The 13,187-nt window shown below is 45.1% G+C and overlaps 1 protein-coding gene across 5 annotated transcripts in view; it reads right to left on the reverse strand.

The window, feature by feature from the left end:
* PPP2R5C (protein phosphatase 2 regulatory subunit B'gamma) overlaps positions 1–13,187 on the reverse strand; it is a 2,766,797-nt gene that overhangs the window by 1,901,950 nt on the left and 851,660 nt on the right. For all 5 annotated transcript variants that reach the window (XM_044074548.1, XM_044074546.1, XM_044074547.1 and 2 more), the window contains one exon: positions 7,850–7,960. In XM_044074548.1, the coding sequence (XP_043930483.1) occupies positions 7,850–7,960 (111 nt within the window). The remainder of the gene's footprint in view (positions 1–7,849; positions 7,961–13,187) is intronic.

The raw sequence follows: 13,187 nt of genomic DNA on the forward strand, positions 1-13,187 counted from the left end.
AAGACACTCTGGATACCACCTTGGGCATAAATGTAGGATTAGTCCTCATGGACACTCTATCTTGGTGGGAGATTAGGAAGGGTTGCACTGCCATTAAGGCCTGTAGTTCTGAAACCCTCCTTGCTGAAGTTATTGCCAGTAGGAAAGCAGTTTTCCATGACAGGTGTTGTAGGTCTGCTGTTGCTGCTGGTTCAAAGGGTGATAGTGTCAACTTTTCTAGCACAAAGTTTAAATCCCAAGCTGGTAATGGTGGTTTCCTTGGAAGTTTTACATTCTTGATACCTCTGAGGAACTGCCTGAGCAAAGGGTGCGAAAAAACAGGTGGATCAAAGCTGTATTCTGCTGAAATAGCTGATGCATGTATCTTGATGGAGGAGTAGGACAGGCCTGAATGAAGAAGTTCGCCAGATACTCCAGAATGTTAGGCATATCTATGTTTGACACATCTTTTCCTCTTTCCGTACTCCAAATGACAAACCTTTTCCATTTTCCAGCATAGTTCCTTCTTGTTGAAGGTCTGCGTGCTTCAAGAATAATGTCTTTAACTCTTTGGGAAAGTTCTGGATTAGCTGCTGTTATGTGATGTTCCATGCAGTCAGTTGCAGCGTTTTAGGTTTGGATGTATGATGCTGTAGTTGTTCTGAGTTAACATCAAAGGCATCAGAGGTATTGGCCACATTTTGTTCGAGACATGCTCTTCAGTAGTGGGTACCAGTGCTGTCTTGGCCAGTTTGGAGCTATCAGGATTATCCTTGGACGTTCTTCCTTGATTTTTAGTAGTACCTTGTGTATCAAAGGAAGAGGTGGGAATGCATATGCTGTTAGGCCTTTCCAGTTGAAGGAGAGTGAGTCCACTTTCCATGCTAGTGGGTGGAATGTCCTTGTGCAGAATTTTTGAGCTGGTGATTGAGAGGTGATGCGAATAGGTCTATCTGTGGCATTCCCCATTTCTTTGAGATGGTCTTGAAGATGTCCGGGTGCAGCTTCCATTCGTGGGCATCCGAAGTGGTTCTGCTTAATATGTCTGCTAGAGTATTGTCTTTCCCGGTACAAATATTGCCTGTAACTGAATGTTGTAGCTGAGTGCCAGGGTCCACAGCTCCAAGGTCATTCTGCATAGGGGTATGAATGAGTGCCTCCCTGTTTGTTGATGTACCACATGACTGTGGTGTTGTCTGTCCTTATCATCAACTGGCCCTCTTTGAGAAATGGTTTGAACTTTTGGATTGCCAGTTTTACTGCCAGCATTTCTTTTAGATTGATGTGCAGGCGAAGTTGATCCTGTGTCCACAATCCTTGCACGCATTTGTCCAGCATGTGGGCCCCCATCCTAGGTCTGAAGCGTCTGTTGTGATGGTCTGGCTTGGTTGACATCTGCGAAAGGGTAGGCCTGGGTTTGACTGGCATGCCTGAGCCCACCATAGGAACTCCTGTTTTAAGCATGGAATTAGTGGGATTTCTGTTTCTAGACTGTGTCTGTGTTGGGACCATAAATTCTTTAGGTACCACTGTAGTTTCCTCATATGTAGTCTGGCAAATGGGACCAAGATTATGCATGATGCCATGAAGCCCAAGGCCTGCAGAACTTTTCTTGCTGTTAACTTGTTCAATTTTGTTAGTGCCAAGAAGTAAAGAGGAAGTTCTTTTTGTTTTTCTGTAGTCAGGAATGCCATTTGTTGTACTGTGTCCAATTCCGCGGCCAAGAACGTCCTTGTTTGGGATGGTATCAGCCTTGACTTTTGTAAATTGACTGTGTATCCCAGTCCTTGTAGCAAGTAAATGACCCTTTGTAAATCTGTTGTCAGCTTGCTTTTGTTGTCCCCTTGTAGCAGGCAGTCGTCCAGGTATGGGTAAATTTGAATTCCCTGTAGTCTGCAATGGGCGATTACTGATGCCAGGCATTTTGTGAATACTCTGGCAGTAGATAAGCCAAAGGGCAATGCTGAGAATTGATAGTGCTCTGATCCTGCAAGAAATCTGAGGTATCTTCTGCAGATTGGTCGAATGGGGACGTGCAGGTATGCCTCCTTGAGATCTAGAGTTACCAGCCAAGACTCCTTGCCCAGCATGGGAAGAAGTTGCTGTAGGGTCAGCATTTTGAATTTTGGGACAATGATGTATGTATTTAAGGTGGACAGGTCGAGAATTGGTCTCCAACTTTTTCCTTTCTTGGAACTAGGAATAGTCTGGAGTAGAACCCTTTCCTTGTTCTGCTGTTGGCACTCTTTCCACAGCTCTCATGTTTGCTAACTCCATTATCTGGCGTAGAGCCTCTGTTTTTGATTTGGAGGTAGATTTGGCATTCCTCTTTGACTGGTAAAGTGTGGAAGTGAAACCGTAACCTTGATCTATGGTTTGTAAAATCCACTTGTCTTTTGTTATGTAGTGCCAGTTCTTTGAAAATAAGGTTAACTTTCCGCCTAGAGGAGCTGCTATTTGTTCCCTGGTAGGCGGATTTAGGATTAAGTCACTGTGGTTGTGCTGATGTAGTGGCAGTGGCTGTGTCTGTGCCTCTGTTGTTACCTTGCCACTGTCGTCCTCTGTAGGCACCTCCTCTGGATTGGTTTCTGCCTCTGGAGCGTCTATTCCTGCCCCTTTGAAATTTTGTGGAGTCAGGAAAGGACCAATTTTGGCAGGCCAGTTCCTGCTAAACCTTGGGGTTGAACCTGCAAGAAATCTTTAACAGTTTGAACAGATTTTGCCTTTTCTTCCATTTTCTTCATAACCTGCTGGGCAGGTGTACCAAACAAACTTGTCTTGTCCATAGGAGCATCTAGCAACTTAGCTTTAACATGATCCGGTAAAGCTTGTTCTTTTAGCCATGCATGCCTTCTTATCACTGTGCCTGTCATGGCTGATCTAAATGAAGCCTCCAGTGCATCATAGCCACATTTTAAGGAATGGTTGCTAACCTGTTGTATGTTATTTACCATCTCTAATACATATTTCTTATCAAGAGATTCATCAGTGGTTAGTTTTTTAGTTAACTGATCAAGCATAAACTCTTGGTATTGAAAGCATCATCCACCACAGAGAGAACAGGAGGTATAGCTAAGGGCCTGTGCTGTGGGAGGTGCAGAAAGGTCCTAAGTCTTTTTCTGGAGTCTGAAAAATCCTGTTGCTGCCATTGGAACTGTTCTCGCATGGCATGCAAGGTTTCCCCAAAGGAGAATTCTTCTGGTGGGGAAGCAGCTGGAATGGATTCTTCAGCATCAGAATCTTCAAAATTGGAGAAGGGAGCCTCAGGCTGGTCAGTTATGTCTGATTCATCAGCAGAATCATCAGAAGACACTGGCTCAGGGGGCTCTGCCCTAGGTCTCTTCTCTGGGGGCTGAGAGGCCCTGTCTGGGTGAGACTGAGATCCTCTAATTAAAGAAATTAAATCTTCTGCCAAAGAAAGCATTTGAGAACTAGAAGAGGGCCTGGATGTGGGGGGTTTAACAGGCACTGTTTTAGAAGTCTTGGCTGCTTTAGCCCTGGCGAAGGCCTTAATGGACATGGCAGCTGGAGGCCTAGCAGCACCACGTGCTGGGGTAGAGACATCCAAGGGAATGGTGTCTGATAAGTCAACCACCGTAGTGGGTAAAATTTCTGAGGTCGATTCAAGAGTTGTAGCAGGGGCCTCAGTTGTAAGAATAGGTTCAGCTGTACTTTGATCAGTTTTCTCGGTTTCAGCCGAAACCGAGACACTCGCGGTTTGCTTTACCGTGGTTTCGGCCGAAACCGCGGACCGCGAGTGTCGGTCTTTATCTTTGCGTTTTTTGGGGGTAGTCGGAGGATCCGACGGCATAATGTACGCAAAATCAGAACCGAAAAACTGTTCTGCAAACTCCGATCGACGCCTAAGCGTTCGTCGGTTGAAAGAGGCACAGGCCGAACAGGCTGCTACGTCGTGGGCTGGGCCTAAACAAGGCAGACAGTAAGAGTGGAAATCTTTATGAGGTATTTGTTTCCCACAGGTTAAACAATTGTTAACTTTTTCTGACATCGGCTGAGGCAAGAAAGAGTCCCCAACGGGGTACTTAGCTTTAGAAGTCTTCGAAGTAGTATTCGGTAGAAGTAATCTCTGGATCTGACCGACCGGCACTTGCGAACAGCTTCTGCTTCGGGCGCCACGCGGCAAGAAAGACTGAGGAAAATGGCGTCGGCTGATGCTTTTATACCCGAAGACCAACAGAGATGACGTCGGGTGGAGTGCGACATCAGCCGAAGCCGGACCCGGACTTTGGAATCCGGCCGACTGCAGGGCTGCCTGACGACAGGACAACCCACTTGTTATGACTGCAGATGCATCCATGAAGGACATCTCTCCCCGGGTCCACCGTGAGGATCGGGGCCGAGGCAGGAGTGGCAGGGGTGCCGAAGGAATGGCTCAGATCCGACAAAGTCAGAGCCAAAGACACCTCCATTCCCTCGGATCCGACTCCCTGTCCTTGGCCCCAAGAGTTGCTCGGATCCAAACTAGTCGGAGCTGAGGATCTTAAGGTAATCGTCGGAGTCGAGGTTGGAGGAACTGTCGGTGCTGAAACCCCATAAACCCCGAAACCGCAGGCCGGATCAAGGAAGGAGAAATTGGATAAAAGAAGGGCATGGAAGTCCCGCCTCCAGAGGGAGAGGGGCCTGGCAAGACTCCCATCTGGATTTGGGTCCGAATAAATCTCATCATCCTGTCCATATCCAATTCCGATAGACTCCGAGTAGAACGCGAGGAGGCGACCGACTCGGATCTGGCTAGCCGTTGCGACGACCTAGATGAAGGCCACGGATCCAAGGGCTCCATCGGCTCCGGGGAGAACCTCAGGGAGTGGAGCCAAGGAGACGTAGGGCTCGACACTTTGGAAGGCGGGATAGGGAAGGGCTCCTGCTCTGGAGACCTTTTACAGGGTCTATCCTCCCCTCATGTCTCTGTCATCTTTCTTCCTGTCATTTCCTTTGGCCTCCCCTTCAACAGGTCTAGTGGGAGTGTGGTTCCCAGCCTGAGGGGGCGGTTGAGCAGCTGCTGGAGGAGCTGAGGCCGATAAATCCAGAGAGGGAAACCTGTAGAAGCCTTTTGCAACCAATTTGGCTTTCCTTTCTTTCAAGGCCCTGAGGTTAAATCCGGCACACACATTGCACTGAACAGATAGATGGGGAACACCCAGGCAAACAACACACAGTGTGACCATTGGCCGATGAAAGCGTATGGCCACACTCTGTGCATTTCTTAAAGGTAGGTTTTGGCTGATCAGCCATACTACAAACACAGCCAACCTACTTAAGACCGACACACTAAATACTCACCCTTAAGGGGTAGGGAGGGCCTGCACTAGACTACTTTACAACAAACTTTTTTTTTGTTATATAACCGACAAAGGAACGATTAGTGGGGGAAAGGGAACTAAAAGACAACACACGCTCACTATCTGGAGAAAAAAAACGACCAAAAAAGGCACTTATTAATCAACCAACACTTGGATCTACAGATATCACGATGCTGATGCACGAAGCGGCAAACAAGATCTGGGGGAATGTAGGAGATGGTGATGGGTTATGGGTAAGGGGGAGGAGCTTGGAGCAGATGCTTGAAAAGTTGTCGGCTTGGATCCGATATGGATCCAAATACCCACAGGTTGCAGATAAAATGAAATTAACTACTTCAGATTTAAGTTTTTTCCTACCAACAGCAAACAGAAGCTGGTTGTGGTGGTGGAACATGACTTGTGGGGTGTGTTTAGAGTCTTAAGGGTCCTTTTTTACATAAACTCTCCTTCTATTGTAGAACTGTTCTTAGCAAACTTTATAGCTGAGGTCGGAATAATTTATTTTAGGTTAGAATCACTCATTTCCTTCTTCAAGCCTGACAATACATTCCGAGTTACAGATCCAAATAAAGTTTCTTGACCTATTACTGTCTAAAAGGGCTTGCTCGACATCTTCACTCCCAGTCAGAGTTCTCAGCCAGGTACTGCAACACAGCACTAGCTACAGCTGCTGTCCCCCTCATGAAGGCATCAACCACATCACAACTGCATGTGATGCCTATTCACCTATCCAAGACAAATATGAAGCATGTACCCTGTTCATGCATCTCAAGCAGAGACCAAGGACACAGAAGGAGATAGCTAATCGTAAAGCCAACAATGTTGTCTGAGGGGTTTCAACACTTGTAAAAGCAATGGTTCCTTGTACTAATTTCATACCCATCCCTGGAATGCTTAAGTTTCATCCTGGGACTGCCAAGGCTGCATAGTAAGATGTCCTTGATGGCTTCTTGGATGACAGACTTGTCTCTTGCCCCAAAACAGAACAAAAGGAAAAGGGCCACGATTTGCTAAAAAAAAGACAACACAAGAAATAATGTACTTCCCCATGTGGTTCCTAATTTATGGGCAGTTTTACCAACTAGTCATTTGCTCCCTCAGAATAACTTTCTGGAACATCAAACAGTTCTTGAATTTAGTACAATACTGATGCTTAGTAAAAACAATGCAGGTTTCACAATTTAAATCCTCAATGTCAAAAGTGTAGGAGCGGAGGACATTCTAGCTGTATTTATCAAAAATATCTTTAGATCCACTCAGATGGCACAAAACTGATCAGCCTTGTGGGTCTTAAATAAATCTAGACAGTCTTGGAGGGATCAAACAACCCAATCAGGACCTCTACAAGCAAATGGTTGTGTATCTGGCCTTTCTAATGTGTCCTTTATTAAGATGAAAGAAGAGGAGAGGATGGAGAATTTATCCAAGAATGTGGATTGATGAGCTCTAGCAAACACTAGATATTTCCTTTTCAGAGAAAATAACTGCTCTTTCTCCAGCTATAGTACTCACTTTCTTGACTTACAATTCATACAGAAACAGACCCCAACTGAAAAGCAGAAAACAAAGCTCTCAAAAATAATGGAGGTTAGGGAATCCATCAAAGTTTCATGCAACTCTTCCTCAATCTACTTTTAGAAACTAGTTGCCTTTGGTGGTTTCAAATAATGAAGAGAAGAGTTCTCTACAGGGGGGAGAGGAGGAATAATTCTCACCCGTGCCAGTTCTGGAATTACCTACAGGTTTAACAAACTGGTAGACTTTGCATGCTAAAGAGAAATCATGAATTTTCTTTCATCCCTCCATGTCAAATTCTGCTTCTTTAGGACTTGCCAAACTGCTCTCAAGAACTTGCAGGAATACAGAAAAACAGCTGGCTTTCTATTCTGTTTTTTTCTCCTCTTCACCTGTACACCTTCAGATCATAGTGAAAATTATCAGTCTCCCAAGCAATTATGTTTCTGTTCCAATAAAAAGGCCTCCACACCTTTCAACCTTACCTGGGTCATAAGCTAGCATGCAAAGCTCAATCTTCTGATTTATGCTTCAGCCAAATACAAACTACACATGTACAATGACTTTCAGGATACTATCCATATCCCACTGCCACATTTGTTCACTATTTTCTAAGAAATGCCTACAATACTGGAAGACAGATAGTGAAGCCTTTGCAAAACAAATAAAGTATAACAAAACAATTAAATTATTAATTCATAAATATTATGAGCCTTCACAGGTACTAAAAATAAAGTTTGACATTTTTCTTCATAAACTAGAATACATAAGAAAAATGAGAATATTCATAAAGGTTACCACAAAGTGTATGTATCACTACATGTACACTTAAACCTTTCTGAGTGAATAGAGGGCATAAGCAATGTAACAGGACTGTTCTTGAATTCAGAAAGGTTACAAAAGGTGTAAGTGGTGAATCCCCCCAAATGTTTCTTCCTAGGAGAATAACTCAGTGGATGTCTCATAAGTGAAGATGTCAGACATGAAGCTACTTAAAATGTAATAGATTTAATATCAGAATTAATTCAATGTACCTGCAGATGAGGCCAGGCAGCCTCTAACGTTGGTTCATCTTCTTCTGGGTCAAATTCAGCTCCTGTTGGATTAGATGAAGGAGGTAATGTTCGGAACATGTTCACTGCAAACTACAAAAAAAAAAAAAAACAAATTTCAATAATCCCACCCAAAGAACGAACTACAAAACAGACTTTGAAACAATGCAAGCTTTCAAGTAACATAACACTTCAGACTTTGTTTTACTTGCCAACTGGTACAGCACAGCAGCACCTTGAATGTGAAGGCATCTTAAACAGCACAGTAACTATAAACAGCATACAATAAACATCTTCACTTTTGCATTCATTACAACACGAATTGTACTTAATATTTTCCCTCTCAGCTCATCCTTCCTACCATATACTCCATACCATCTGCTTTGTCACACTGGTCACTAATTTAAGTTCTGCCTATTTCCCACAGACAAAGTTTAACATTTAGACAGTTATTCTACAAGAAAGTACAGTTGTGTACACTTACCATAAATATAGATGTTCGAGTGTATTCACTGTTGCAGTCATCACACTTAGGTCACCTGCCTGCAGGTAGCCCTTAGTCGGTCTGAATACCAGAGACTTACTATTTCTGCGTCGGATGTTGTTGCTCCAGGACTGATGTCAGGGGTATAAAAACAGGCAGCTGACGCCATTACATCAGTTTTTCTTGCCACCCAAATAGGGAGCTAAATTATGGTGGGGGGAAACACCACCAGCAAAAAGTAAATACCAATACCCCAGAAGGGTTGAGTAATAGGCATAGAGAGAAAAACAGGGGGCTGGAGGGAGGAAAACCAGGACTGCAACAGTGAATACACTCGAACATCTACATTTATGGTAAGTGTACACATCTGTACTATGTTCTTCGTGTTTTACTGTTGCAGTCATTACACTTGGGTGGATTCCCAAAGCCGAAGAAGGGTGGAGGCAGTCAAGACGAGTTAGGGTTGGTTAGTATGCCTTGCAGGACTGCTGCAGCAAAACCTGTCCTGGATTTGGAAAAGACAGGCAGGTGGTAATGCTTGGTGAAGGTGTGTACAGAACTCTAGGTAGCAGCTTCCAGGATGTTCCTGGCAGGGACTCCCCTGGGAAATGCTGTAGAGGTAGATGTTGCCCTAGCTGAATGTGTTCTGACCCCCTAAGGGGTTGGTTTCTCATTGTGCTTGTAGCAGAAATGGATGCAGTGTGCTATCCATTTGGAAATAGTTTGTTTTGAAATGGCCTTGCCCTTTGCCCTGGTTGCAAAGCTGACTAATAAATGATCAGTTTTCTGAAAGGCTTAGTCCTATTAAGGTAGAATCTGATCTGTCTGTTCACGTCCCCTTTATTTTGAGGATTAGGGAAGAAGCTTGGCAAATGGATGGTTTGGTTGAGAGCCACACTGGACACCACCTTAGGCATAAAGGAAGGGTTAGTCCTGAGGGAAAACTTGTCAGCATGGAAAATAATGAATGGTTCCACAGCCATCAGTGCTTGTAGCTCAGACACTCTTCTAGCTAAAGTCATGGCTAGAAGCAAGGCTGTTTTCCAAGAGAGGAATTTTAACTCAGCTGACGCAGTAGGTTCAAAAGGGGGAAAAGTGAACTTTTCTAGTAAAAAGTTAACGTCGTAAGCAGGAGTGGCTGCTCTCCTCGGTGGCCTTAAGTTGTTTGCCCCTCTCAGGAGCTGTTTGATAAGAGGGTGCGAGAAGAGAGGTGGTTCAGTGTTGTAATGAGCAGAAATGGCTGAGGCATGTATCTTAATGGAGGAGGAGGACAGGCCTTTGTGGAGAAGATCTGCTAAGTAATCCAGGATTAGAGAAGGGAGGGCAGAGTTGTGTCCTCTCCTTTGGATTGAATCCATGAGCAAAACCTTTTCCACTTATCAACCACAGGATTTTCTTGTACTGGGTCTTCTAGCTTCAAGAATCATGTCCATCACCTGCTTGCTTAGGGTGACTGGGGGAGAATTCAAAGAATAATCCAGGCTGCAGGATTTAGGGTTTGCAGGTGTGGATGCAAAATATGTCCCTCCTGCTGAGAGAGCAGGGTTGGGGTCTGATGTAGGTGCCAGGGTAGCACCGGTGTCAGGATGTGCAGGAATGGTACCAGTGCTGGCGGAGCCAGTCCGGGGCAATCAGAATTGTCCTTGGTCTGTCTTGTTTTATCTTGAGTAAAACTCTTGAGAGAAGTGGCAGAGGGGGAAAAGCATAGATTGAGAGCTTTTCCCACTGAAAAGACGGGGCATCCACTTTCCATGCCCTGCTGTGAAGTATTCCTGGTGCAGAATTTGGTGAGCTTGTGGTTGTAGGGGGAGGCAAAGCGATCCACCTCTGGGGTCCCCCATTTCTGAATCAGAAGGTTGAAGGTGCTGGGCTCCAATTGCCACTCGTGTGGGTCTAGGAGATTTCTGCTTAAGTCTGCCAGTGAGTTTTGTTTGCCTGGCAGGAATTGAGCTTGTCGATGGACCTGAATGTCCAAGGCTGTGTTCCACAGGGCCATGGCTAACCTGCAGAGTGGTAGGAATGGGTTCCCCCCTGCTTGTTGATGTACCACATAGCTGTGGTGTTGTCTGTTTTTATTAGCAGTTGCCCTGGAAAGAGTAGGGGATCCGAAAGCTGTCAGAGAATGTTGTACAGCTAGCATCTCTTTTTCGTTGATGTGCAGATGAATCTGGCTTGGGCTCCAATGGCCCTGAATACATTTGCCGTCCATGTGAGCCCCCCAGGCATAGTCTGATGCGTCTGTGGTTAGGGTCTGGGCGGCATGGGGTTGAGTAAAAGGCAGTCCCTTGTTGTGGTTGCATGCTTCTGCCCAACAAAGGAACTCTGTCCTTAGACAGGGTATGATAGGAATGACTGTTTCCAGGTTCTGAGAATGTGGGCACCAAAGACTGTTTAAGTACCACTGAAGTTTCCTCATATGCAGTCTTGCATATGGAATTAGCAGTATGCATGAGGCCATGAACCCTAGGGCTTGCAGTATTTTCCTTGCAAATACCCTGGTTCTGGTGGCCATTTTTTTGTAGTCTGTCTGATAGACTTGTTTTTCTGAAGTGAGGAATGCCATCTGGGAAGTTGTGTACAAGCTTGCTCCCAGGAATACACTCTTTTGACTGGGTACCAGTTTTGATTTATTTTCGTTGGTCTACCCCAAAGAAGTGAGAAGGTTTTTTACAAATGTCAGATCCTGCATCAGCAATTCCTGACCGTCTGCCTGAATCAGGCAGCCGTCCACGTACGGGTAAATTTGGATATTTCTCTGCCTGCAGTATGCAATGGCCAGAGCCAGGCATTTTGTGACTACTCTGGGTGCAGCAGATAAGCCAAAGGGAAGTGCAGAGAGAACTGATAGTGCATAGATCCTGCCCTGAAACGTAGATATTTCCTGCATGACTCCCTGATGGGAATGTGCAGATAAGCTTCTTTTAAGTCTAGAGTGACTAACCAGGCATCCTTGGCTAGCACAAGGAGAAACTGTTGCAGGTTAAGCATCTTGAATTTTGGGACCACCAGAAAGGTGTTGAGAATTGAAAGATCCAGGATCGGGTGCCAAGAGCCCTCTTTTCTGAGCACCAGGAAAAGTCTGGAGTAGAAAGCCTGACCCTTTTGTTCTACTGGAACAGGTTGAATAGCTCTGATATTGAGCAGGGAAAGTATTTACTTTTGAGCCTCTGCCCACTGGTTTGGAGGAAGGTCTGGAAACCCTCTTGGGGTTGGCAGTGAATGGAAGTATAATTTGTACCCCTGGGATACAATGTTGAGGACCCATCGTTCCTGAGTGATGGACATCCAGTTTTTTGCATGAAGGGCAAGTTTTCCTCCTAGGGGCACAAGCAGTTGGGCAGGGCTAGGAAGTAGAATTGAGAAGTCATAGTGAACTTTTTCCATATGGGGGTTGCTTACCACTCCCTGTTTTTGGGGTGGGGGCACTCCATTGCTTAAATCTCCGCATACCCTGAGAATGTAGTCTGGGTGGCCTGTTTCCCCTGGGTCTTGTCTGGGAATGCCTGGAAAAGGCTGGAAAGGACAAGTGTTCTGAAGGGCAATGCCTACTGAATCTAGGTGGTTGCACTTACAAGAATTCTTTAACAGTTTGCATAGATTTAGCTTTTTCTTCCATCTTTTTAAGAACTTCTGCTTTGGTGCCAAACAAACAGTCCTTATTTAAAGGAATGCCTAGGAATTTGGATTTGACATGATCTGGCAAGATTTGCTCCTTCAGCCAAGCATGTCTTCTCAGTACAGAACCAGTGACTGCAGCCCTGCAAGATACTTCTAAGGCATCAAAGCCACACTGCAAAATATGCTTACTAACTTGGTTTGCAGAATGCATTAGCTCTTACAAATCTTTATTGTCTGCACAATGTGGAAATACCATTTTTTGTTTAATTAGTTCCATAATATGTTGCTGGTACTTGAGCATGTGAAACTGGCAATTTAATGCCCTGATAGCAAGAGTTGCAGAGGTATATACTTTCTTACCCCATCTGTCTAAAGCTCTGGAATCCCTGTCCGAAGGGGTAGGATTTTTGGCTGTAGTAGCCTTAATACCTTTAGGTCCCTATGAAATGATCTCTGGATCAGCAGTAGGATTCTTGAAAAGAAACTTGTGGGAATCAGGTACTCTGTAGTACCTGTCAGGTTTCCTAGGGGCCGGGGGGTAATGTGTCTGGAGTAAGACTGGATTCCATAAAATCATCATCTACAACCTCCAGGACAGTGGGTATATAGGTAGAGGCCTGTGATGAGGCAACTCTAATAATTCTCCGAGTCTCTTTTTGGACTGAGGGTAATCTTGGCATTCCCAGTGGAAATGCTCTCAAAGTATGCAAGGTTTCACCAAAATAAAAATCCTCTGGAGGGGAGGCAGAGGGAATGGATTCCTCTGCATCTAAATCCTCATAAGCTGATAAGGGCATGTCCTGATAATCAGAAGGGTCAGAGTCTCAGAAGGAACTTCAATTCTTTGTCTCTTAGCAGGGGAAGGCTGCCTTCCTCTAATAAGCGTAATAAGGTCTTCAGCCATTCTAAGCATTTTTTTTGGTGGCATGGGAGCTTGAGCATGCACTTTGGTTGTAGGTTTTCTAGGCGGGCGTAGTGCATACACTGGGCTTAAGAAACTCAGTAGTTTTAGCTAAAAATGCAGCCGCTGGTTTGATTCTAACAGCGGTAAGACGGAATACACTCTCAGAAGCGGGTGCCTGCACAACGGCTCTGGAACCATCCAAGGTAGACACACTGCTGGTCCCATAGTCGAAGAAGCATCTCACAGCATACCAGACTCTGAATGGGTCTCAGCAGAGGCCTGCGAATCCACAGAAACACGCATCAGAGGCTGCA

This window comes from Protopterus annectens, chromosome 6.part0 (assembly GCF_019279795.1).
Source record: "Protopterus annectens isolate FY-2018-M chromosome 6.part0, PAN1.0, whole genome shotgun sequence".
Lineage (NCBI taxonomy): Eukaryota > Metazoa > Chordata > Ceratodontiformes > Protopteridae > Protopterus > Protopterus annectens.